This window comes from Salmo salar, chromosome 29, assembly GCF_965601325.2.
Source record: "Salmo salar chromosome 29, fSalSal1, whole genome shotgun sequence".
Taxonomy (NCBI): domain Eukaryota; kingdom Metazoa; phylum Chordata; class Actinopteri; order Salmoniformes; family Salmonidae; genus Salmo; species Salmo salar.
The window spans coordinates 22,142,738-22,166,003 of record NC_138319.1 but is presented as its reverse complement, the minus strand read 5'-3'; the positions used below and the strand labels follow the sequence as shown (position 1 = coordinate 22,166,003).

The window sequence follows — 23,266 nt, the reverse complement described above, 5'->3', positions numbered from 1 at the left end:
CCAGCTTCATCCTGGTAACTTACTGTCAGGGTTGGGGTCAATTCCATTTCAATTTAAGTTTACTTCATGAATTTAAATATAGTGTTAGAAGGGTAGAGAATCGGGACACAACATCCCTCTCCCTGCAGGGCACCTTCTCTCCCACGGACTTCCAGTTGGCTAAGTGCTTCCTGCTAGAGGAGAGCAGCATGGTGGCCATCTACCGCGCCACAGCCATGGTCGTCTCCCTCATGCTCATGGCCCACCTCCACTTCTCAAAGAGCTTCATGCTCCTAGCCACCAGCCTCATGGGCAAGCACAAGGGCCTGTGACTGTTATAGTGAGTGTTTCCCCTAGATCAAATATTTATTATTTCCTTGGCAGGCCACATAAAAATAGGCCCCTGAAGCAGCATTCAGGGTAGCAAATAAACCAAGTGTGATTGAAATCAAAGTAACGGTAGGGGACGTCTCATCTGTGTGACCGACCACCTTTGACCCCCTCACCCTGACCATGTTCATCCCTGAGACCAAAGAGACTGCAGTAGGGTTGACACTCCTGACATCCAAACCAACAGCACATTTTAAAGGGCCTTGGTCGCTCTTTGTTGGTGCATTTTAATAGCGTGCACTGATGTTATCCGTTCATTCTCTTTATAAATTATTGGCAACTGAATGCGGTTTTTTGACCTTTAAATGTGACCCGGACAAAAACAGTCGAGGGAAGACGGTGGAACTGGGTTTCTTGCAACTGTAATTTATGCATATACAAAGTGTACATAAGTGTCATTTTCCCACATATTCAGTTTAGACAAACCAACAAAAACAAAAAAAACAAAGGTCTTCTGATGTGCCTCTTTATTAAAATAAAAATACTTTTTGTATTCCTTAAAGGCCTGAAAACACAAACGTTATCACATCTACCTCCTCGCTCTGAGAATAGACTTGCACATTGAAAGCTTCTGTTCAGTGTAAAGAATATCCTGTCTAACTGTGCCCACGCTCACAATGCCTGTGCCATTGTGAAGGGATCTCTATGACCGAAGGATCACTACTTTATCATCTCGTCTCATTCTATATAAGTTGATGCCTATGCATCTGTATGCATACATACGTTCTAGACATTCATAAATATGTATACGCATAGGCACACACATTACTATGTATAATTGTACATATAGATTTATAGAATATATGTATATCTTTATAAATGTATATGTACATATATATTAATATAAAATGCACATGTACAATGTACATATACAATGCATGAGTACATGTGTGTATATATGTTTTACAGTACATGCATGCTTTGAAGCACACATACACACACATTTACTGGCACGCGCATGTATACATCTCATACACACTTCATATCTAAAAAGATGCTTCCTACTGTAGTAAAACAACGCCAGGTTGCGATTTGGACACGTCAATGGATCTTCCAATGTATTAAAGCTGAGAATCAGAAATAAAAATATACATTTTCACCGTCGAAACGAAAGAGGATGAAGGCATGTCTCTGGCTGCGACCTGGGGTCACTGCGGTAGGTAAGTGGTTAATTTGCATAATGTATACAGGATTTGTTTTTTTGTTTTTTACACCGCACAAATTTTTCTGCCGTTTTCTACTAAAGAACATTTTCCTTTTTTATAAACCAGAAAAACTAACCTCTACAGAGAGAGAGAGAGAGAGAGAGAGAGAGAAACTCCCTGCCTGCAGTCTCTACTGTCAGATAGAGTTTGACATCAAGCTGTACAGCGCAGTCAAAAACATACATCAGAGCTCAATTTACAGGTACAGCCATTATCAAGGCACAAAGATATTCTACAAGAAGTTTTTTCTCTCAATAAAGTTGTACAAAATAACATTACATTTTGCAGTCTGTACAAGATAATCAACCTTGCACAGTGTGCAAGATAATAAACTAAAACAAAAAAAATAATATATATATATATATATATATATATATATATATATATATAACTATTGCCCAAGAGGATCTAAGTCAAAAAGGACTGTCTGTGGGCAAATCAAAGTGAGTGTGGTATTTCTCTTTCCATCTAGACACGTGGCAGAATGCTGCTGCTGCCCTACGGCAGGAGGTGCATTGGACTCAAACTCCCAGCATCCTCCTGGTCTCCCACAAGCCCCACCCCCCCTATGCTAATTCTACAGCTCTCAGCATCCACACAAAGGCAGTCTGAAAGCCTCTCTCTCCATCATGTTGCAATAAAAACAAACAACCCCAAATAAAAAGTGACAGAGTAATAAATATCTCGGTGCTACATCATGTGTATACTTCCTTGACGGCGTTAAGTTACCTGATGCAAAGTGCATTACATCTCCTGCCCGCCCCACCGCCCCACTCCTTCATCAAGTACTCAGAGCAGAATAGAGAGAGAGAGAGAGAGCAAAGCGGAGTAATCCATGCAAAGGAGTGTCGGAAGGTTGATTCCAACTCTGGAACCAACACACACAGGAGTTACCTCATTAGATACCTCAACTCTCTCACACAGACACACACAAATGCACAAACGTACACACAAATGCACAAACGTACACACACACACACACACACACACACACCCCATCTGACAACATCAGCTGGTCCAGATCCAACCCCAACAGAAACTACAGAAGACTAGTTCAAATCAAAAAACTACAAAACAAGATGTCTAAAAAGGCTTAGTGGAATGAGCAGAATAAAGGCATTTGAAATAAAAGACTGAGGCACACACACATCCTTTCCCATCCCCACTTATACCTACAAAATAAGAGTAAAAAATGGGCCAAAATTAAAGAACAAAATAAAACCAACAATGGCAAACAAAATGACAGCATTGTGATGCTTCAGTAGTTCTCCTGGTCCCTGTGGTGAAAGGAACTTGTGTTTTGGGAGTGGAAACAAACTGCACCGGGATTGGCCCAGAGCCGACTGGATGGTGGGCTGCGACCAATCACAAGAGTTCGTACTGGCGCAGGTGCATCCTCTGGATGATGTCTCGGCAGTCGTTGAAGACGCGGCGGATGTTCTCCGTGTCCACGGCGCAGGTGAAGTGGGGGTAGCAGTAGTGCTTTCCGTCGCCGCTCGCCGTGCTGATCCTCTGTGGGGAGACATGCACATTTCTGTTAACTTCCTGAATTGAAACGGAAATGACCCCAAACCTGAAATGGTTAACACTACAATACAAGCATCTACAGTCAGTACATAGAATGAAAATTGTACGTACAAGGAACTCATCTCGGATGAAAAACTTGGCCCGGGTCACTTTAGGGTCTTCTCCAGGGTCTGGAACGGCTGTTCAGAAAGAGACAAACAGAAGAAATCCAGGTTCATCAGTACAAGGATACCATATCATTAGGACAGGATGTAGTGCAGTGGCTGATGACAGTATCTGCAATCAAATGTTTATGGAGCATCTCTAACTAGTGCTCTCCGTGCTCCAAACTATTCTTTGATTTCATTTGACGATAGGGAAGAAAGGCATGTTTATGCTATTGTTTACATACTGCAACTGAGTACCCGGGATTATCTATAAGTTAGAGGGTCATATGAGGTCTAAATAAAGGTTTATTCCAGGGCCCGCGCAAATGATTCCATTTGAGTCACAAATTTCAAATGTGCGAGTCGCCAAAATGGGATAACCTTTGTATACATCTTGAGGATCGGTTTGGAGGTCCTTCACTGCGAAGCAACAACAACGATTTAGGGGCACGCTTCGTTGCTGGAAGAGTGTAATGTGTGGGTCTCTTAGGTTAGTAAATCTTCTTAATTATTATGATCAAGTTTTACTTAGAGAAACAGAGTGTTTTCCGCACATCTCAGTACCCACCTTCGGCTGGCACAGTATAGCGAGCGTACTCAGGGAAGTAGTCTTCAAGTTTGGATTTCCCTGCTAAGATCTTGTCAGCCAGCATATCCTGCTTGTTCAAGAACAGGATGACTGAAATGGTCCGTAAAAATCTGAAAAGAAAGATTGTAAAGAATGACGTGACTAGACAGGCATTTAAACAATGACACTGTGTCAGAGTTATTGGAATGTGAATGGATGGGTTCAAAAATAAAATAGCTCTATCCATCTCTCATGTTTTGCTTCTGTTTGACCGATTCACACTGATATCACCACCTTGACTGATTAAAACTAAAATGGGAAGCACGCTTCAGTCTGTTACTATTATTACTGTCAATCGCTAAAAGTACATCCTCTTACAATAATATATAATCCATTGGTCATATTATTATACATGTAGTGTTGCAATGTAATTTAAAACAAATGTTCACCAAGAATTTGCTACAGAAATAAACAAAGCTGGTTTGAAATTAATTCCGTTTGCAAATGTATTGCAAGTATATTGAAATCACAACAAAATGGAATGCAAACGTTATATTCGCCTATTACTAAATCTGGTGTGAAATTTTCATTAGGGCATAATTGAGTCGGGAGAGGGCAGAGAGCCTGATTAGGTGCCCAGGACCAACCTGTTATTCCAGATGCTCTTGAAGAGATCCAGGGATTCCCGGAGTCTGTTGGTGCTGTTGTCTTCCCTTATGACCATGTTATAACTGCTGCTTGCCGCCACAAAGATGATGGCCGTCACGTCTAAAAGAGATAAGAGCACATTAAATGGGTTGTTTTAGCATGAATGGTGCATATTGGTGCATAATGGTGTGTATTATAAGGACCAGACGCAGTGACATCGTAAACCATGTAATGTTAAAGGAAAATTCCACTAAAAGACTATCTTTAGTCATGTTTCATTAGTCCACTGTTGATACAGTCCAAAAACGTCACACTATGACACCTTCTGTATTTTATGTTACTTGGTAGCAACTAGCTACAGACCCTGTGTTGCGGATCATTTACAACTAGTTTGGACTGTGCAAACTGTAACATTCACGTTAATCTCAGGCTTCACTAACTAACGTTACAGTTTTAAGTGGAGATACTCTTTGCTACTTTTCAAACGAAGACTAAGTAATATTTGACATAAAAAGTTGCTATATATGCCTTCTCTTTTATTCATGAGGAGTAATAGCCGAGAGAAGGCAGGAGACACTTTGTTTTGTTCAGCGTCACATTGGTTAGACTGCTCCCTGTAATGGATCAGTCGTCCACCAGGCTACACTCTACGATTAGAGGGAGGTGGGCGTTGGGTGTCTCGGTTAGGGAGACAGGGGAATGGGGTTCAGTGTTTTACTTTTAGGATAGATTTATGTTTGTTTCAACAGATCCTCACTACAAAATACTAATGTGGTCCTTGTGGTTACTAAACATACACTATCATCCCTGTTAACCAACCCGTTCACACACCCCAATATCCCGGACCTGTGTTTTAATTGTAACACACATCTAGGCACCTTGTATCATTGCCCGTGGGAGTGTGCTGAGATAAACATTTTGGAGCTCAGTGCTGCACTATATCTCTGAGATTACCCCAATACCATTAATCCCTAAACTTTGTGACCTAAATCTTTACCCAGACAATATCTCTTTACATAGGAGAGAGAAGGAAATGGTTGACCTCTGTCTATTACAAGCTAGATGTTCAATTTCTCTCCTCTGGAAGTATGTCAGTTTCCCCCCACTTGGTCATTGGTTAAAACAACAGATTCTTATCTTGTCAGCTCGGGGATTCGATCTTGCAACCTCTCGGTTACTAGTCCAACGCTCTAACCACTAGGCTACCTGCCACCTACAAACCGGTGATATTGTAGAAGCATTGGAACTGTACATCTGTATATTCTAAAGAAATTGATATGAATATTGGCTATAGTTCAAGCATAATGATAATGTGAGGACTTTTTTTCTCTTCCGTTTATCTGTTGTTAAATGTTGGGTTGTTGTTATGTTTTTGTCTTTGGGTTGAGTGAAAAATAATAATTGTATTTCTGTAATGGTTGACTTATTTGGAACTAATACATACGTGTAAAATGATATATATTTTTAAATGGACTAATTAAACAAATAGCAAAATAGGAGATTTTTTAGTGGTATTTTACTTTAATGAACTCTTCCATATAAAATGTGGAAGTGGATCCAGATGGTATACAATGCTGAGCTACTGTGGCACAGTCCCTGTTCCACCACAAGACGGTCAGGAGTTAACGCAGGACTTCCGGTTTCAGGTAAGGTTACTCATTAAGCGAGCATGGTTCACTGAACCACCAACACTACTCTTGCAAAACAACATTGTGGGCAGCAAAATTATACACATAATCCAAACTTACCATTGAAGCACTGGATCCATTTTCTCCTCTCGTCTCTCTGGCCACCTACATCAAACATACTGGGAGGGAAAGAAAACTCTATAACAGATGGTCCAATGTGTGAAGGTGCCTATTTAACTCAAACATGTCTTGATCTCAAAACATATCTTATTTGTCACATGCGCTGAATCCAACAGGTGTAGACCATATTGTGAAATGCTTACTTACAAGCCCTTAACCAACAATGCAGTTTGAAGAAAATAGAGTTAAGAAAATATTTACAAAATAAACAAAGTAAATATTTTTACAAAATAACAAGACTATATACAGGGGGTACCTGTACCGAGTCAATGTGCAGGGTACAGGTTAGTTGAGGTAATTGAGGTACAAATCACGGACAAATTGAAATGGACAGCGTGGTGACAGCATGGTGAAGAAGGCGCAATAGCGCATCTTCAACCTCAGGAGGCTGAAGAAATGTGGCTTGTCACCTAAAACAGTCAAACTTTTACAGATGCACAATCGAGAGCATCCTGTCGGGCTGTATTGCTACCTGGTACAGAAACTGCACCGCCCTTAACCGCAAGGCTCTCCAGAGGGTAGTGCGGTCTGCACAACGCATCACCGGGGGCAAACTACCTGCCCTCCATGACACCTCAGTACAGGTGCATCAAAGCTGGGACCGAGAGACTGAAAAACAGCTTCTATCTCAAGGCCATCAGACTGTTATACAGCCATCACTAACATAGAGTGGCTGCTTCCAACAGACAGACTCAAATCTCTGGCCACTTTAATAAATGGACTTAATAAAGGTATCACTAGTCACTTTAATAATGTGTACATATCCTACATTACTCATAAGTAAAACTGTATTCTATACCATCTACTGCATCTTGCCTATGCCGCACGGCCATCGCTCATCCATATATTTATATGTACAGTTGAAGTTGGAAGTTTACATACACTTAGGTTGGAGTCATTAAAACCACTCCACAAATTTCTTGTTAACAAACTATAGTTTTGGCAAGGTGGTTAGGATATCTACTTTGTGCATGACACAAGTCATTTTTCCAAAAATTGTTTACAGACAAATTATTTCACTTATAATTAATTCACTGTATCACAATTCCAGTGGGCCAGAAGTTTACATACACTAAGTTGACTGTGCCTTTAAACAGCTTGGAAAATTCCAGAAAATTACGTCATGGCTTTAGAAGCTTCTGATAGGCTAATTGACATCATCTGAGTCAATTGGAGGTGTACCTGTGGATGTATTTCAAGGCCTACCTTCAAACTCAGTGCCTCTTTGCTTGACATCATGGGGAAATCTAAAGAAATTAGGCAAGACCTCAGAAAAAAATGGAAGACCTCCACAAGTCTGGTTCATCCTTGGGAGCAATTTCCAAACGCCTGAAGGTACCATGTTCATCTGTACAAACAATAGTACGCAAGTATAAACACCATGGGACCACACAGCCGCCATACCGCTCAGGAAGGAGACGTGTTCTGTCTCCTAGAGATGAACGTACTTTGGTGCGAAAAGTGCAAATCAAATCCAGAACAACAGCAAAGGACCTTGTGAAGATGCTGGAGGAAACAGGTACAAAAGTATCTATACCCACAGTAAAACGAGTCCTATATCGACATAACCTGAAAAGGCCGCTCAGCAAGGAAAAAGCCACTGCTCCAAAACCGCCATAAAAAAAAGACAGACTACGGTTTGCATCTGCACATGGGGACAAAGATCGTACTTTTTTGAAAAATGTCCTCTGGTCTGATGAAACAAAAATAGAACTGTTTGGCCATAATGACCATTGTTATGTTTGGAGGAAAAAGGGGGATGCTTGCAAGCCGAAGAACACCATCCCAACCGTGAAGAACGGGGGTGGCAGCATCATGTTGTGGGGGTGCTTTGATGCAGGAGGAGCTTGTGCTGTTCACAAAATAGATGGCATCATAAGGAAGAAAAATGATGTGGATATATTGAAGCAACATCTCAAGACATCAGTCAGGAAGTTAAAGCTTGGTGGCAAATGGGTCTTCCAAATGGACAATCACCCCAAGCATACTTCTAAAGTTGTGGCAAAATGGCTTAAGGACAGCAAAGTCAAGGTATTGGAGTGGCCATCACAACACCCTGACCTCAATCCGATAGAACATTTGTGAGCAGAACTGAAAAAGCGTGTGCGAGCAAGGAGGCCTACAAACCTGACTCTGTTACACCAGCTCTGTCAGGAGGAATGGGCCAAAATTCACCCAACTTATTGTGGGAAGCTTGTGGAAGGCTACCCGAAACATTTGACCCAAGTTAAACCATTTTAAAAGGCAATGCTACCAAATACTAATTGAGTGTATGTAAACTTCTGACCCACTGGGTATGTGATGAAAGAAATAAAAGCTGAAATAAATCATTCTCTCTACTATTATTCTGACATTTTACATTCTTAAAATAAAGTGGTGATCCTAACTGACCTAAGACAGGGAAGTTTTACTAGGATTAAATGTCAGGAATTGTGAAAAACGGAGTTTAAATGTATTTGGCTAACGTGTATGAAACTTCCGACTTCAACTGTACATATTCTTATTCATCCCTTTTCATGTGTGTGTATAAGGTAGTTGTTGTGAATTTGTTAGATATTACTGCATTGTCGGAACTAGAAGCACAAGCATTTCGCTACTCGCATTAACATCTGCTAACTATGTGTATGTTACCAATACAATTTGACTTGATTGGACTTGAATATAGTGCCATTCGGAAAGTATTCAGACCTCTTGACTTTTTCCAACTTTTGTTACGCTACAGCCTAATTCTAAAATTGATGAAAAAACATGTCTCAATCTACACATAATACCCCATAAAGACAAAGCAATTTTTTGTTGACATTTTAGCTAATTTACAGCATTGAGTCTTCATAGGTATGATGATACAAGCTTGACATCTGTATTTGGGGAGTTTCTCCCATTCTTCTCTGCAGATCCTCTCAAGCTCAGTCAGGTAGGATGGTAAGCGTCACTGCACAGCTCTTTTCAAGTCTCTCCAGAGATGTTTGATCGGGTTCAGGTCCGGGCTCTGGCTGGGCCACTCAAGGACATTCAGAGACGTGTTACGAAGCCACTCCAGCATTGTCTTGGCAGTGTGCTTAGGGTCGTTGCCCTGTTGGAAGGTGAACCGTCGCCCCTGTCAGAGATCCTGAGTGCTCTGGAGCAGTTTTTTTTTATCAAGGATCTCTCTGTACTTTGCACCGTTCATCTTTACCTCAATCCTGACTAGTCTCTCAATCCCTGCCGCTGAAAAACATCCCCACAGCATTATGCTGCTACCACGCTTCACTGTAGGGACGGTGCCAGGTTTCCTCCAGATGTGACACTTGGCATTCAGGCTAAAGAGTTCAATCTTGGTTTCATCAGACCAGAGAATCTTGTTTCTCATGGTCTGAGTCTTTAGATGCCTTTTGGCAAACTCCAAGTGGGATGTCATGTGCCTTTTACTGAGGAGTGGCTACCGTCTGGCCACTCTACCATAAAGGCTTGTTTCGTGCAGTGCTGCAGCGATGGTTGTCCTTCCGGAAGGTTCTCCCATCTCCACAGAGGAACTCTGGAGCTCAGTCAGTGACCATTGGGTTCTTGGTCACCTTCTCGACCAAGGCCCTTCTCCCTCGATTTCTCAGTTTGGCCGGGCGGCCAGCTCTAGGAAAAGTCTTGGTGGTTCCAAACTTCTTCCATTTTAGAAGGATGGAGGCCTCTGTTCTTGGGGACCTTCAATGCTGCAGAAATGTTTTGGTACCCTTCCCCAGATCTGTGCCTCGACACAATCCTGTCTCGGAGCTCTACGGAGAATTCCTTCGACCTCATGGCTTGGATTTTGCTCTGACATGCACTGTCAACTGTGGGACCTTATATAGACAGGTGTGTGCCTTTCCAAATCATGTCCAATCAATTGAATTTACCACAGGTGGACTCCAATCAAGTTGTAGAAACACCTCAAGGATGATCAATGGAAACAGGATGCACCTGAGATCAATTTCGAGTCTCATAGCAAAGGGTCTGAATACTTATCTAAATAAGGTTTCTGTTTTTTTATTTTTAATACATTAGATTTTTTTTATGAGAGACCTTTTTCGCTTTGTCATTATGGGGTATTGTGTGTAGATTGATGAGGGAAACATTTAATTTAATCCATTTTAGAATAAGGCTGTAACGTAACAAAATGTGGATAAAGTCAAGGGGTCTGAATACTTTCCGAATGCACTGTAGGTGACTTATAGAATAGGGATTTCTCAATAAAGACCTTGCAATACAGTTGATTGGACTAGTTTTCTACATGGAGTGATGGAAACAGAGCTCCTGTGGGTAAAGTTAACCACTACACTAAACCACTTGGCAGTATGTTGAGTTCCTGTGTCGTGGTGTTGTAGAGCAGATACTGCTTTCCTATTTAGCGTGCATACGTTAGACAAAATTGAAATTTCACAATGACAAAAATAAACAAAAAACTAAAACCTAACAAACAAAAGGCAACAATGCTTTGCATGATATCCAGTTAAACTGACGACGACCCTCCCACTCTTTCTGCCAAATTCTTTTCCTTTGCTCGTTTTCCTTAATAGGATGTCGGTGGGCAGAGCCAGGAGGATCGTCAGCGAAATGGGACACACCTGGGCTCGGGTCTGTCCCGGGGATAGATGCACCTTCCCCCCCATACCTTGAGGAGACTCTCGCCATGCAGACACACTTGTTTTTAGTTGTGGCATTTTGGGGCTTCTTTGTGTTTATTTGTTTTGGCAACTCTCAACACCCATCATTATCACCATCTATGCAGTCATCCACTCACTTGCACTACGAGCACCATTGTTATTTGTATATAGTTTACTTTGTTTAAGAAATATATTTTTGTTATTGCTTTCTCTCCGCGTTGTCTCCCTCTTTGTTATGGGCTACGAGCCGGTTCGTAGCAAGTGGGGGCTCATCCGGGATCATAAAGTTGGTTCCTAGACATTTTGGCGTATAGTATTTTGTTGCATTATGATGGGTTAATGCTAATTGGAATGCGCTTTGGTTGGTTTTCACTGCCCAGTCTTATAAGTGTTCGGTATAGTGCCTTAGAGACGTATCAGTGATTTTGGTTGTCCTGTGATGTCATCAAACAGGTGCGTTGCCTTAAAGTATGCCAGTAGGCCTAATACTTGTGTTGTTAAGCTAACTGGAATGAGTATAATGTTTGGGAGAAAACGCCGAGTTAGTGTTTGATAAACTCTGTAGGTGCTTTGTTTGCATCTTTTGTTACAGCTTTTTTGAGTTGTGCTGTTTGGTGCCCAGTGTTGGTTGCCTTTTTGTTTGTTTGGTAAAAACTTACCACTGCGGTGGATAGTTGGTTGTGTGCTGCATTGGAGAGAGTAACATTGGTTAGTTTCCAGGCCCCTGCCCAGGCTGGAAACTCTTGCTCTACTCGCTGTTGGGACATTGGTCCGGGGAGGTGAGTACAATCGGCTGTGTACCTCAGTGGGTGATTTGGGTAGGGTAGTGCCATTTGCTACCGGGAGCTATAGCCTTTCTTTTCCCCTTTTAGGCTTGGTGACGTGTTCCACTTTGGAATATGTTGGGCATGCTTATTTTGTTATTTTTGTGCGGTGTCCGTGGATGGAGTACTTGTCTCGGGGGCACATCCGTGGCTCGGGGGGGGGGGGGGGGGGGGCGTTGGGGGGGGTGATCTGCCAGCGTGCTGGGGAATTTTTCCATGCTCGCGAGCTACAGTACGTAATTACCCACCGCAAATCCGCACGAAGATTAGGGTTGAGGTATTGCAGGATTTGGGGAAGCTCCTTATATATCTCATCTCTCTTCTGTGGTGCCCAGTGTGATTGGCACTTCTCTTGTTGTGGTCCGGTCTGGATTTTTTTTCTGTGACTGACGTCTTCAACAAGAGCGGTTAAAATCGGTTAGGGAAGCAAAGCTCTCGGGGGAGAGTTTGCTTTGAGAAGGTGACCCTGATTTACCTATGGGTCACTCCTCTCTCGGTCGTGTCCCGGACACATTTGATATTGTTGGAAACTTACGGCTGTTGCCAAAATGTAATGAGAAAGACCCCGAGACGTTTTTTCCGTTGTTTGAGCGTGTTGCTGACGCTAGGATTTGGCCTGATTCTGAAACACTTTAAATGTTGCAGTGTGTGTTGACTGGTAAAGCGCAGGAAGCATATTCAGTTCTTAGTGTAGCCAACAAATGTCAGCTATGCTAAGGATAAAATGGCTGCGTTACAGATTTACGAGTTGGTTCTTGAGTCTTACCGCCAACAATTTAGAACTTTAAATAGGCTGATAAACAGACTCATGTTGAGTTTGTGCGAGAGTTATCTTCACATTTTAATCGCAGGTGTTCCGCCCCTGCGGTTATGACTTTCCCGGGGCTGTGATCTGGTTATGCTATAACAATTTAAGGACACAATCCCTGAGCAAATAGCCACGTACATTAACAAACAAAAAGGGAAGACCGTCTCTGAAGCTGCGATTATGGAGGACGAGTATGTTTTGACTCAGAAAACTGCCTTTGCAGGGCCCCGTATTCGGAATGAGTGGGGACGTTCAGAGAGATTTGGGCCTCGCCCACCGAGATACTCTGGTTCACGGGCAGAGCTTCATTTATCCAGGGTTGAGCCTGGCTCCTGTGGCATAGCAGGCTTCAGTCAAGAGTGTCACTACTGTCAGAGTTCAGGTCATTGGAAAAACAAATGTCCTGTTCTCAAGGCTAAGGGTAAATGCATTACTCACGCTAAAGTTAAACCAAAGCCTACGGTGTTTGCAGCGCCGGTCCCGCATCAGTTCACTCCGTCTCATGCCCAGGGGCATGTGAAAGTCCCAATTGACCCAGATTACTTACCGTTCATTACGGAGGGTTTTGTGTCTCTGTTAGGAAGTAACGACTTAGTGCCAGTGAAGATCCTGAGGGACACAGGTGCTTCTAAGTCGATTGTGTTAGAGTCTGTTACCCTTCTCTGCTGAGACTAAAACACTATTCCCTGAATCAGTAAGGGGAATCGGGTTGAACACTGTCAGTTCTATTACATAAACTGATGTTGGATTCTGAAATGGTGAAAGGTGAGGTTGTTGGAGGCGTGCAGGATTCGTTGCCTATTGAGGGTATCAACGTTATCCTTGGGAATAACTTCGCTGGTGAGCATGTATGGCCTGTCGAGTCTCCATCTCCAAAGGTTTCCGCTAAGCCGTCGTTTGTAGGGTTTCCCGATGAGAGCGCGCAGAGTTTCGTGGTACGTGGTGACGCGGTCCATGAGCCGTGGCGACCTGGTCACTGAGCTGGCTAACGATGTTACAAAGAAATCTGTCACTACTTTACCTGTGATCCTGTTATCTGTGGCCCACTCCAATCTAATCAAGGAGCAACGGTCTGACCCCACATTAGAAGAGTTGCGTGACCAAATTGTGCTTGTGGAACAGTTTGGCGATGTCGCCCATGGCTATTTTCTCCAGGATGATGTCCTGATGAGAAAGTGGGTACCTCATAGTAGTTGTTTTGTGGGGGAGGCTATTAGTCATATTGTTGACCCAGTTAAGTTGTGTGAGTTGGTGCTGAAAACTTCCCACGACGATGTTGCTGGACATCTGGGCGTGAGGAAAACCTACAATCGCATACTGAGACATTTCTTTTGGCCTAGGTTAAAGAGGGATGTTTCTGCGTTCATAAAAACCTGTCAATTAATGGGTAAACCTAATCAAGCCGGTACTGCTGTTTCCTATTCCTGTACTCAGCCAACCTTTTGAGTATCTGATTGTTGACTGTGTTGGCCCTCTGCCTCGCTCTAAGAAGGGTAGTAGTTACCTGTTCACTGTGATGTGTGTCAGACCACTAGGTTTCCTGCTGCCTATCCTCTCCGGTCTATCACAACTAAGTCCGCGCTAAAAGCTTTGACTCAGTTTCTCGCTGTTTGGAATCCATAAGGTTATTCAGAGTGACCAAGGTTCTAATTTTACTTCTAATATGTTTGGTCAGGTTCTCCAACAGCTCCATATTAAAACACAATGTGTCTAGTGCCTATCCCACGCAGAGTCAAAGAGTGCTGGAACGTTTCCATCAAACACGTCTTTGTTGAGAGCTTATTGTACGGAGATGGATAAGGATTGGGAGGAGGGGTTGCCATGGTTACCGTTAGCCGCCAGGGAGGTTCCACAGGAAAGCACAGGTTTCAGTCCAAATGACCTAGTGTTCGGACATAGTGTACGTGGGCTTCTAGCAGTGCTCCAGGATGAATGGAAGTCTCCTAAGCCACCGCAGTCCCTGTTATCTTATGTGTGTGATTTCCGGCGCCGCCTGTATGCCGCTGGTGAGATGGCCAAAGAGAAGCTGTCATCTTCACAGGGGAGGATGAAAGGAATATTTGATCGGCGAGCTGAGCCTCGTCACTTTAGTCCAGGTGACCAGGTTCTTGCTCTGCTGCCAATTGTTGGTTCTCCTTTTCAGGCCAACTTTAAGGTCCAGATACGGTTGTGCGCCAGTGCACTGAGCAAAACTATCTAGTTGCCTCTCCGGGAACGGAGGAAAAAAAGCACCATCTGTGCCATGTCAATCTGCTAAAACCCTACTACACACGTTCCTCTGGGGACGAAGAGTGGGAGTCCGCAGAGGACGGTAAACCTGTTCTTTTGGCCAGTACTGTTACACTGCTGGGTCCTTCTCTTTGTCATGCTATGTCCGTGCATGGTGAGGAGGATATCCTTGGTCCTGACTATTGTGTACTGCAGGGTAGATACAAAAAAAATACAGCGTCACTAGATGTTTTGGATAACCTTCTTGCTCATCTACCTGCTGATAGGCGAGACGAATTGGTCAGTCTGAGTTTTCCAGTTTTGTTTTCTGATACACCAACATGTACAAACGTAACAGAACACGATATTGACGTTGGGGATGCTGACTGAAATGAAATTGCAGAGCCTTCTTTCTCCAGCTGGGCTTCTCCCTGTATCTTGGTCAGTAAACCGGATGGGACAAACAGATTTGTACGGACTACCATAAGGTAAACAGTGTCACTAAGTGTTGATCAGGTCGGAGCTGCGAGGTTTGTGAGCAAGTTTGACCTATTAAACGGCTATTGGCTGGTGCCACGGACGCATAGGGCATGTGAATGCTCTGCCTTTGTTACACCTTCAGGTCTGTACACGTATTTGGTTATGAGTTTTGGCCTGCGTAACGCACCTGCCACTTTTCAGTGCCTAATGAATAGGGTTGTCTTCGGTCTAGTCGGGTGCGCTGTTTATCTGGACGATGTAGTGGTTTATGCAGATATTTAGGAGGAGCATCTGGCCGGTATTCAAGCCTTGTTCGACCGCCTGGCTGCGGATTCCCTCAATCTGGCAAAGTGTGAGTTTGTACCTTGGTTGGGCAGGGTGAAGTGTGTCCTGTTTGGGCTAAAGTGGTAGCTATTGATGCTTTTCCACCGCAACCACTAAAAAGGAACTGATGCGTTTCTTGGGAATGATAGGTTATTACCGTAGATTTTGTAGGAACTTCTCTACCGTAGTTGCTCCCCTGACAGATTTTCTGAAAGCTTTGGCGGTTTACGTCAGGTCTCCTCTCTGTCAACAGGCTTTTGAAGATGCAGAGGTTACTTACCTCAACTCTGGTGCTGGCTGCTCCTCGTGTGGATGTGTCATTTACCTTGCAGGTGGATGCAAGTCACGTGGGGGCAGGTGGAGTTTTTCTGCAAGCAGATGTGTCTGGTGTTGAGAAGCCTGTTAGTTCATTTCCAAGAAGTTTAATCGTTATCAGTTCAACTACTCCGTGGTGGAAAAAGAAGCGCTAGCACTCATATGGGCGCTACAAGACTTCGAGGTGTAGGTCGGGTGTAGTACCTATTGTGGTCCACATTGCCTATAACCCTCTCACCTTCTTGAGGTCTATGATGTGTCCTAACCAGAGGATAATGCGATGGCGTTTCTTTTTACAGGCATTCCATCTCGATGTGCAGCACATCAGGGGGTCTGATAATGTCGTTGCTGGCACATTCTCTCGCGCGCCCTGTTCCTGAACGCGTCTGGTCCTATTGATCGGTGGACACACGTTCTCATACTCGTTGTCCCCGAGTGTATGCGTGTCGTCCACGTGACCGGCCACTGTTTATTTTGTGTTGTCCTGTTGTGCCTGTCTTCTGTTCCCTGCTGTCCTCATTTTTTTCTTTCCTCTTAAAGGTTGCTTCCTGTGCGCAAAGGTTGCTGAGGTCTACGGAGGCTGAGGTTGGCTGGGGCAGTGGGGTAGTATTCTGTTTGTGTTTACCTGGGCTCGGGTCTGTCCCGGGGATAAATACACCTTTCCCCCCATACATTGAGGAGACAGTGCGTCTGCGTGGAGACAGTTGTTTTTGGCATTTGGGGGCTTCTTTGTGTTTATTTGTTTTGGCACCTCTCAACACCCCTCATTATCACCATCTATGCAGTCATCCACTCACTTACACTACACACACACACACACAAAATTGTTATTTGTATATAGTTTACTTTTTTAAATATATTTTTGTTACTTCTTTATCTCTGCGTTGTCTCTCTCTTTGTTACGGAATACGAGCCGGTTCGTAACAAACTGAAATGAAAAACGACCCTAAGGGACCAAAATGTGGGGACATTTCCATTATAATATGAAACAACAATGGCCATGTACAGTACACTGTGACTTCATACAGTTAATACAACAGACAACATCACAATGAAGGGGACACTTACTGAAAGTTCACTTTGTCGACTTGAAATCTTGTTTCGAAAATCCCTGAAGTCAGAACTCGGCAGCGAAGCAAGTCCTGGGGTTTAAAACAAGAGGAGCACAGAGATGAAGACATGCACTAAAGGAGTGAGTAGAAAAGAGAGGTAGAGAGACGGAGAGACTAAAAGTGTATGTTCTCCTACACAGTGCTTATTGATTAAGCAATACAGTTACAGCTATGGTTGGTAACATTTGGCATGTCATTTTATCACTACATTTTTAGCCATGCGCTAGAGTGTTGAAAAGTCATCTTACCTGATCTGTTGGTGTGTAGTCATTCGACCTCACCGACTCAATTCTGTCCAAGAAGCTGCAAAACACAAAACATCATTATACGACACTGCCCTGGATCTTACGAACAGTAAATATCACTGTCATTACAGTAGATACAGCTTAAGATCTGACTCTACACATTTAAACTAAGAAAAGAAACTAATGCAGGCACTAGCATAGAACAATCATATCCAGAATATCTCATCACATAGAGCAGCGCTATATTGTAAGATATACAATGGGGTCCATTCTATCCACTGCATTTCTATCTGTAGCCTTTTGAATGTTTCACCTCACTAGATAGCTATATCCCTATGACAACGGACTATAATACTACTGTAGGGCTGATCCCAGCACTGTACCATCCTTCCCCAGCAGAGGGCATCAGAGCACATCCCCCGCCTATTTATGTCCCCCTTTTCCTGTCCCATTACATAAGACCGCAATTAGTTCCTGCCAGAGCTAGACGAGAGCCTCTCGCTCTGGTGTGCACTGTGCATGAGCTGTATGTTCCCTGGGTGTGTGTGTGTGTGTGTGTGAGTGTGTGTCCCTGCGGTAGAAGAGACGGGGGGAAAAGACACACACACACACACACACACACACACACACACACACACACACACACGGCAGCCTGTAACCACTGAACAGCATGGTGATATCACCAGCACTGTCACTAGTCTAAACCAGCAGATACCACACTACAAATCCCTATTCTGTTCTGTTCCGTTCTATTCTGTTCTATTGTATTCTAGGAAGCAACGACAACACAGAGCAGTTCTGTACAGGTTTATTTGACATTGTGTTTTTACCTAAGAATTCAGTTCTAGAAACTGACTGATATGTAGGTCTGTGTGTGATGACAACGATCACACTATGAGCCTTAGGGAAGTCCGACTGTCTCAGTCCTCATCTCTAAGTACCTAGAAAAGGGCCAATCAGGTCAATTATAAAGTCTATTTAACCAGTCACTGTTCATAGAGAGTTGGATCCACTAAAACCTTTATTTTACAGTAAATAAAGAACCAGGTAGTTACTGAGATTCAGAATGTACAGCGTATGATATAAAAGGTAATAACCTTTACCTTTGTTTATATTGGAATTATTCAAACTAGCACCAGTCGGCATCATTTGGTACAAACCAGTTACCAATAGAATTCTTTAGCAAGTACCATAGTTAATAAAGTGTTAACAAACCTTTGATACAAGTGCCAGATTGTTTACACAAAAAACACTGAAACAAAAAAAGGTGCCCTGCTCTGAAGTTTGGGCCTGTAAACACTACAGCAACACAGCCAAGTTTCATCATTAATTATCCATGACTGCAGTGACCCGCCCCCACCATCCCCTGCTACCAACACTCGGCTATTAAATGCAAGGTTGACCTGTTAATCCACTAACAGACCAATGCTGCCCTGCTTTTTTGACTCAGACTTGTCCATAGCCTAGATCTACTGCACTGATGCTATTAATTGGTTGAATGGAAAGATGGGATCAATAGTTTCCACATTTTGAGTGGCTGTTGTGGTTAATGTGAAAATCTGGTCAGTCACCAAAACAACAACACAACGTACAGGGAATGGCTTTATCAGAGGAACCTGACAGTTCCAAATAACAGGCAGAGAAATATATATATTTTCCCAATGGATCTGGACGGCCTATACTGTAGTCTTTTCTACTTCTATTAATAAATTGAAGAAAATGGCTTTATTTTACGCCACAAGTTATAGCATAAAGGCAAACATGCAAGCTTGATGAGTTTGAACCCATTTCACACTAGAAAAACTAGGATGCTGAAATGTAATATTTGTACTTTATGTCATTTAGTAGATGCTATTATCTAGAGCAACTTAGAGTAGTGAGTTCATACATTTTCATACTTTTTGCGTACTGGTCCCCCGTGGGAATCGAACCCACAACCCTGGCATTGCAAGCACCATGCTCTACCAACTGAGTCCCCCCCCCCCCCCACACACACACACACATTCTCAGTTACACACCAGAGCAGTACACTAAAATAGCTCTGTCTGGTTCTAGTGTTACATGTCTGAATAGCTGCTGGGTGTTTATGTGTGTGAGTCTGGCCTGCTTATCTCTGGCTCTGCCAGAAAACGACAGGAATTTACACAACTCCTATATTCCTGGTAGCAGCAGTCATTTAACATTACGAACTCTATCTCCATCCAGGTCTGTGTCTGAAATTAAACCCTATTCCCTATATAGTGTACTACTTTTCACCAAAGCCCAGCTCCGGTCCAAATTAATGCTAGTCTGAAATGATATTCATATAGTGTGCATGTTTGACCTATATGGGCTCTGGTAAAAAGTAGTGCGCTATATAGGGAATAGGTTGCCATTGATGTCTAGGGGGGAAATGAGGGAAGAACATGAAGATTTAGTTGACTAGATTGATGTTAGGATTCTTAGTGCTACTAGAAGCTATGATAGGAGCTCTCGTTCTCCCTGGCAATGGAGAGAGTTTATACGAGGAAAGACGGGGCCATTTTGCATCCTAACAGATACCACACAGACAGAGACACACACACACACCCACCCAGCTGCAGGGGAGCTGGGGCTAAAAATATCCCTGGGAATGGATCCGCTCCGAAAAAGACAGATTATACAAGCCCCGAGCGGGCATATAAAAACACACACACACACACACACACACACACACACACACACACACACACACAATAAACTGAACATTTTCGACACGGACCATCACTTATCGCATGCATTTTGCTGATATTGTTCATTACGATAAGTAGCTCTATGCTAGGGAAAATGTTCATGGGACAATTGATGGCGAAAACCATCAAACTAGTAGTAGTAGTTGATCTTGCTACCATGGAAAGGTAAATATCTGTCTATTTGTGGAAAAATCACCCTGATTAATTCTTTAGTCATATCCCAGTTTACTCATTTACTTAATGGCCCTGCCTACACAGAACAACTTTTTAAAATGATATGATCAAAAAATATTCCACTTTATTTGGAACGGCAAACCTGACAAAATTAAAACGCCCTATTTATATAATGCATATGAATTCGGAGGGCAAAAATTATTAAATATTAAAGCATTAAACCTCTCACTAAAATCTTCAGTCATGCAAAAGTTAAATTTAATCGGAACTGGTTCTCTAGCAGATTAGTAAGAATGGCTCACCTAGTGTTCAAAAATAGCCTCTTTCCCTTCATTCAGATTACAACCTCTCACTTAATTTGACAATTAAATAATCTCCAAAATATAGCTATTTTTAAAAGAAGCCATAGAAAAGCTGGTTGCAATTTCAGTGTAATCCACCAGAAAAGACTAAACAAAAATTACAAGAAAAATTATGGTTAAACTCAAATATACTACGTTTTTTTATCAAACATTATTTTTAGATATGATATTTTTTTTACTGTAAAATCTTTGTCAATTATATTATAAATAAAACTGTTGGAGTTGTCACGGCATGCAGCTAAAAATGGAGGAGGAAAGTAGAAGTGGGAGAAGCTAATGAACTTGTCAGCCCTGCATTAAAGACTAAAATTGGTCAAATGTTTTTGTTGTGATAAATAAAAAAGCATACCAGTCCCATATAAAGACCAGAAAAATGACAGCTACGCCATACAAGTTGCAAAATAGTTTGAAAGAGATTTGCGATGTGCCGATTCTATCGCACATGGTTTATGAACTGATACACAAATACGTTTTTCAATTTCAATTATAAAAAAAATATTGTAACCAATAGGACGTTATGTATATAGGGGATGCAACACAACAATTACCTAAAGCTAACACTGCAAATACCACAGCTGGGTGACTTGAAAAGCCATAGTCATTTGATCACTAATATAATAATACTCTTAGTAAAAAATGGTCATCTTTAATTTACAATCTGTAGAAACTATGAGAATAGAAAGGTTTACAACATTTGTGAAACATCACAGAACATTTGAAAAAATATATGGCAAATAGAAATCAACTCTGGATAGTTTTCAGAGATAGATGGTAGGGGTTGAGGGTAGCTGAAGGGTGGGACAAAAAAATGGATTACTAGTGTAATATGTACTGTCTGTAAAATGTATATAGTATGTATAAGCTGGAAGTAGAAGCCTAAGTGTTGTTGTCCATTAGTTTACTCCAAATTAAGGGAGGAGTGGTAGGATTAGGGGAAAATAATAAAGAATGAAAACATTAAAAAAGGGATATATATGGGATTGGAAATGCAGACAATTACATTGATAGAAACCACAATTTATCAGCAATTTTAAAGCTGACTACCCCCCCCCCCCCCCCCCAAAAAACAAATGGTCAAATAAAAAGTAGTAGTAGTTTAAAAGATAATTTGTGCACATTAATGTTATAAAACATATTATTCTATTTAGGGAAGTACAGCTCAGCACATACACTGCGCAGGCCCCACCAGTTTGACACACACACACACACACACACACAAACGACTAGATTTATGGACACACTTTTGAGAAACTGCTCAGAGAGAAAACGCGAGAGAGGAGAGAGAGGTCTGTATCTCTACAGTTGGTCCAATCACTAACTTCCATAAATAAAACAGGGACGGAAATAGAAGCAGAGCCGTGATAGGATGTTTGATTTATCCTAAAGGAACAGGGCCAGCTTCTTGACTCTTAACTGACCGAACCCAGCAGACGGCTAGGCTCTGTTTGTGTTATTCCTCTAGTGGCCTCTGGGTGGCACCCCCTCTGACTGAGATGGGTGAAGCCAGAGCACCTCCTTTAGTGACTGACCGTGCCTGCGTTGAGCTGCAGCTGGGTTGCTGTGGCAACCTCTTGTCAGCTGGGTCGATAGAGAGCGCTCCTCCTCTTCCTTAGCTGGCTTGCGCTCACTCACTCACACACAACCATAGGCAATGAAACAATCACAAACAAACCCACACGTCTACAATAGCCTAGATTAGAATAAAATGTAAACAAAGACACACTCGTGAGTACACACACACATCTCTTGCCCTGCACCACACTCTCATACTCCACCTCGGGAGGAATGCAAGTATGTCAAAATTCAGTCCAACAATATGAGAAAAGAAGCCATAACAGCTGGGCCTAGCTGACTGGGGAGAGAAGTCATAAACTAGCCAAAGAATCACAGTGTACATCACACACACTGTCTTCAGATTTTATCTGGCTACAAACATCTGCACATGGACAAACAATGACCAAAAGATATGTAGGGAATGATGAAGGTAAACTAGAGAAGGAATAACTGACGAGGACCAAGTGGTAGAGAAGAAGGACTCTATCCTCCATTTTAGATGAATTACCAGCAGTGAATTTCAAACACAGATTCAACCAAAAAGACCAGGGAGGTTTTCCAATGCCTTGCAAAGAAGGGCACCTATTGGTAGATGGGTAAAGAAAAACCTGACATTGAATATCCCTTTGTGCATGGTGAAGTTATTGATTACACTTTGGATGGTGTATCAATACACCCAGTCATTACAATGATACAGGTGTCCTTCCTAACTCAGTTGCCGGAGAGGGAGGAAAACGCTCAGGGATTTCATCCTGAGGCCAATGGTGACTTTAAAACATTTACAGAGTTTAATTGCTGTGATTGGAGAAAACTGAGGATGGATCAACAACATTGTAGTTACACCACAATACTAAAGAATTGACAGAGTGAAAAGAAGCTATATAGTATAGTTGCCATTTGGGGCCTATATACAGAAGTTGCCGTACACATTAGTCAAACCAGAGTCAAATATATATGTATATAATCCTAAAACGCAGCATATCTTCTGAGCATGCAGTAGGTGTGTGTGTGTGTGTGTGTGTTTGCCTGTGCTACATGACTATAGCAAATTCTCTGTGTATGTAGTCTGTGTGGGGCCGTCCCCTCCACTTTCCTAAAACAGCTAGCTTTCACGTCTCCTTCACATACGCGCACACGCACACCCCCCCCAGTTTGTCGCACTCCTGAGTGACAGAGGAGGGGGTGGAAGGCACTGGGGGCTCCCTATCACTGATGAGGCTTCACACAAGGATGAGCAGGCTGTGAGCACACACACCTCAAAGGCC

The 23,266-nt window shown here is 42.6% G+C and overlaps 1 protein-coding gene across 3 annotated transcripts in view; it reads right to left on the bottom strand.

Moving 5' to 3' along the window:
• Positions 1–819: 819 nt before the first annotated feature.
• gnal (guanine nucleotide binding protein (G protein), alpha activating activity polypeptide, olfactory type) overlaps positions 820–23,266 on the bottom strand; it is a 67,663-nt gene continuing 45,216 nt past the window's right edge. For all 3 annotated transcript variants that reach the window (XM_014181226.3, XM_045711020.2, XM_014181227.3), the window contains exons 6-12: positions 17,204–17,258; positions 16,912–16,985; positions 6,212–6,270; positions 4,463–4,583; positions 3,816–3,946; positions 3,213–3,280; positions 820–3,086 (exon numbers count right to left, since the gene is read on the bottom strand). In XM_014181226.3, coding sequence (XP_014036701.3) covers positions 2,940–3,086; positions 3,213–3,280; positions 3,816–3,946; positions 4,463–4,583; positions 6,212–6,270; positions 16,912–16,985; positions 17,204–17,258 — 655 coding nt within the window. In that variant the 3' untranslated portion in view covers positions 820–2,939. The remainder of the gene's footprint in view (positions 3,087–3,212; positions 3,281–3,815; positions 3,947–4,462; positions 4,584–6,211; positions 6,271–16,911; positions 16,986–17,203; positions 17,259–23,266) is intronic.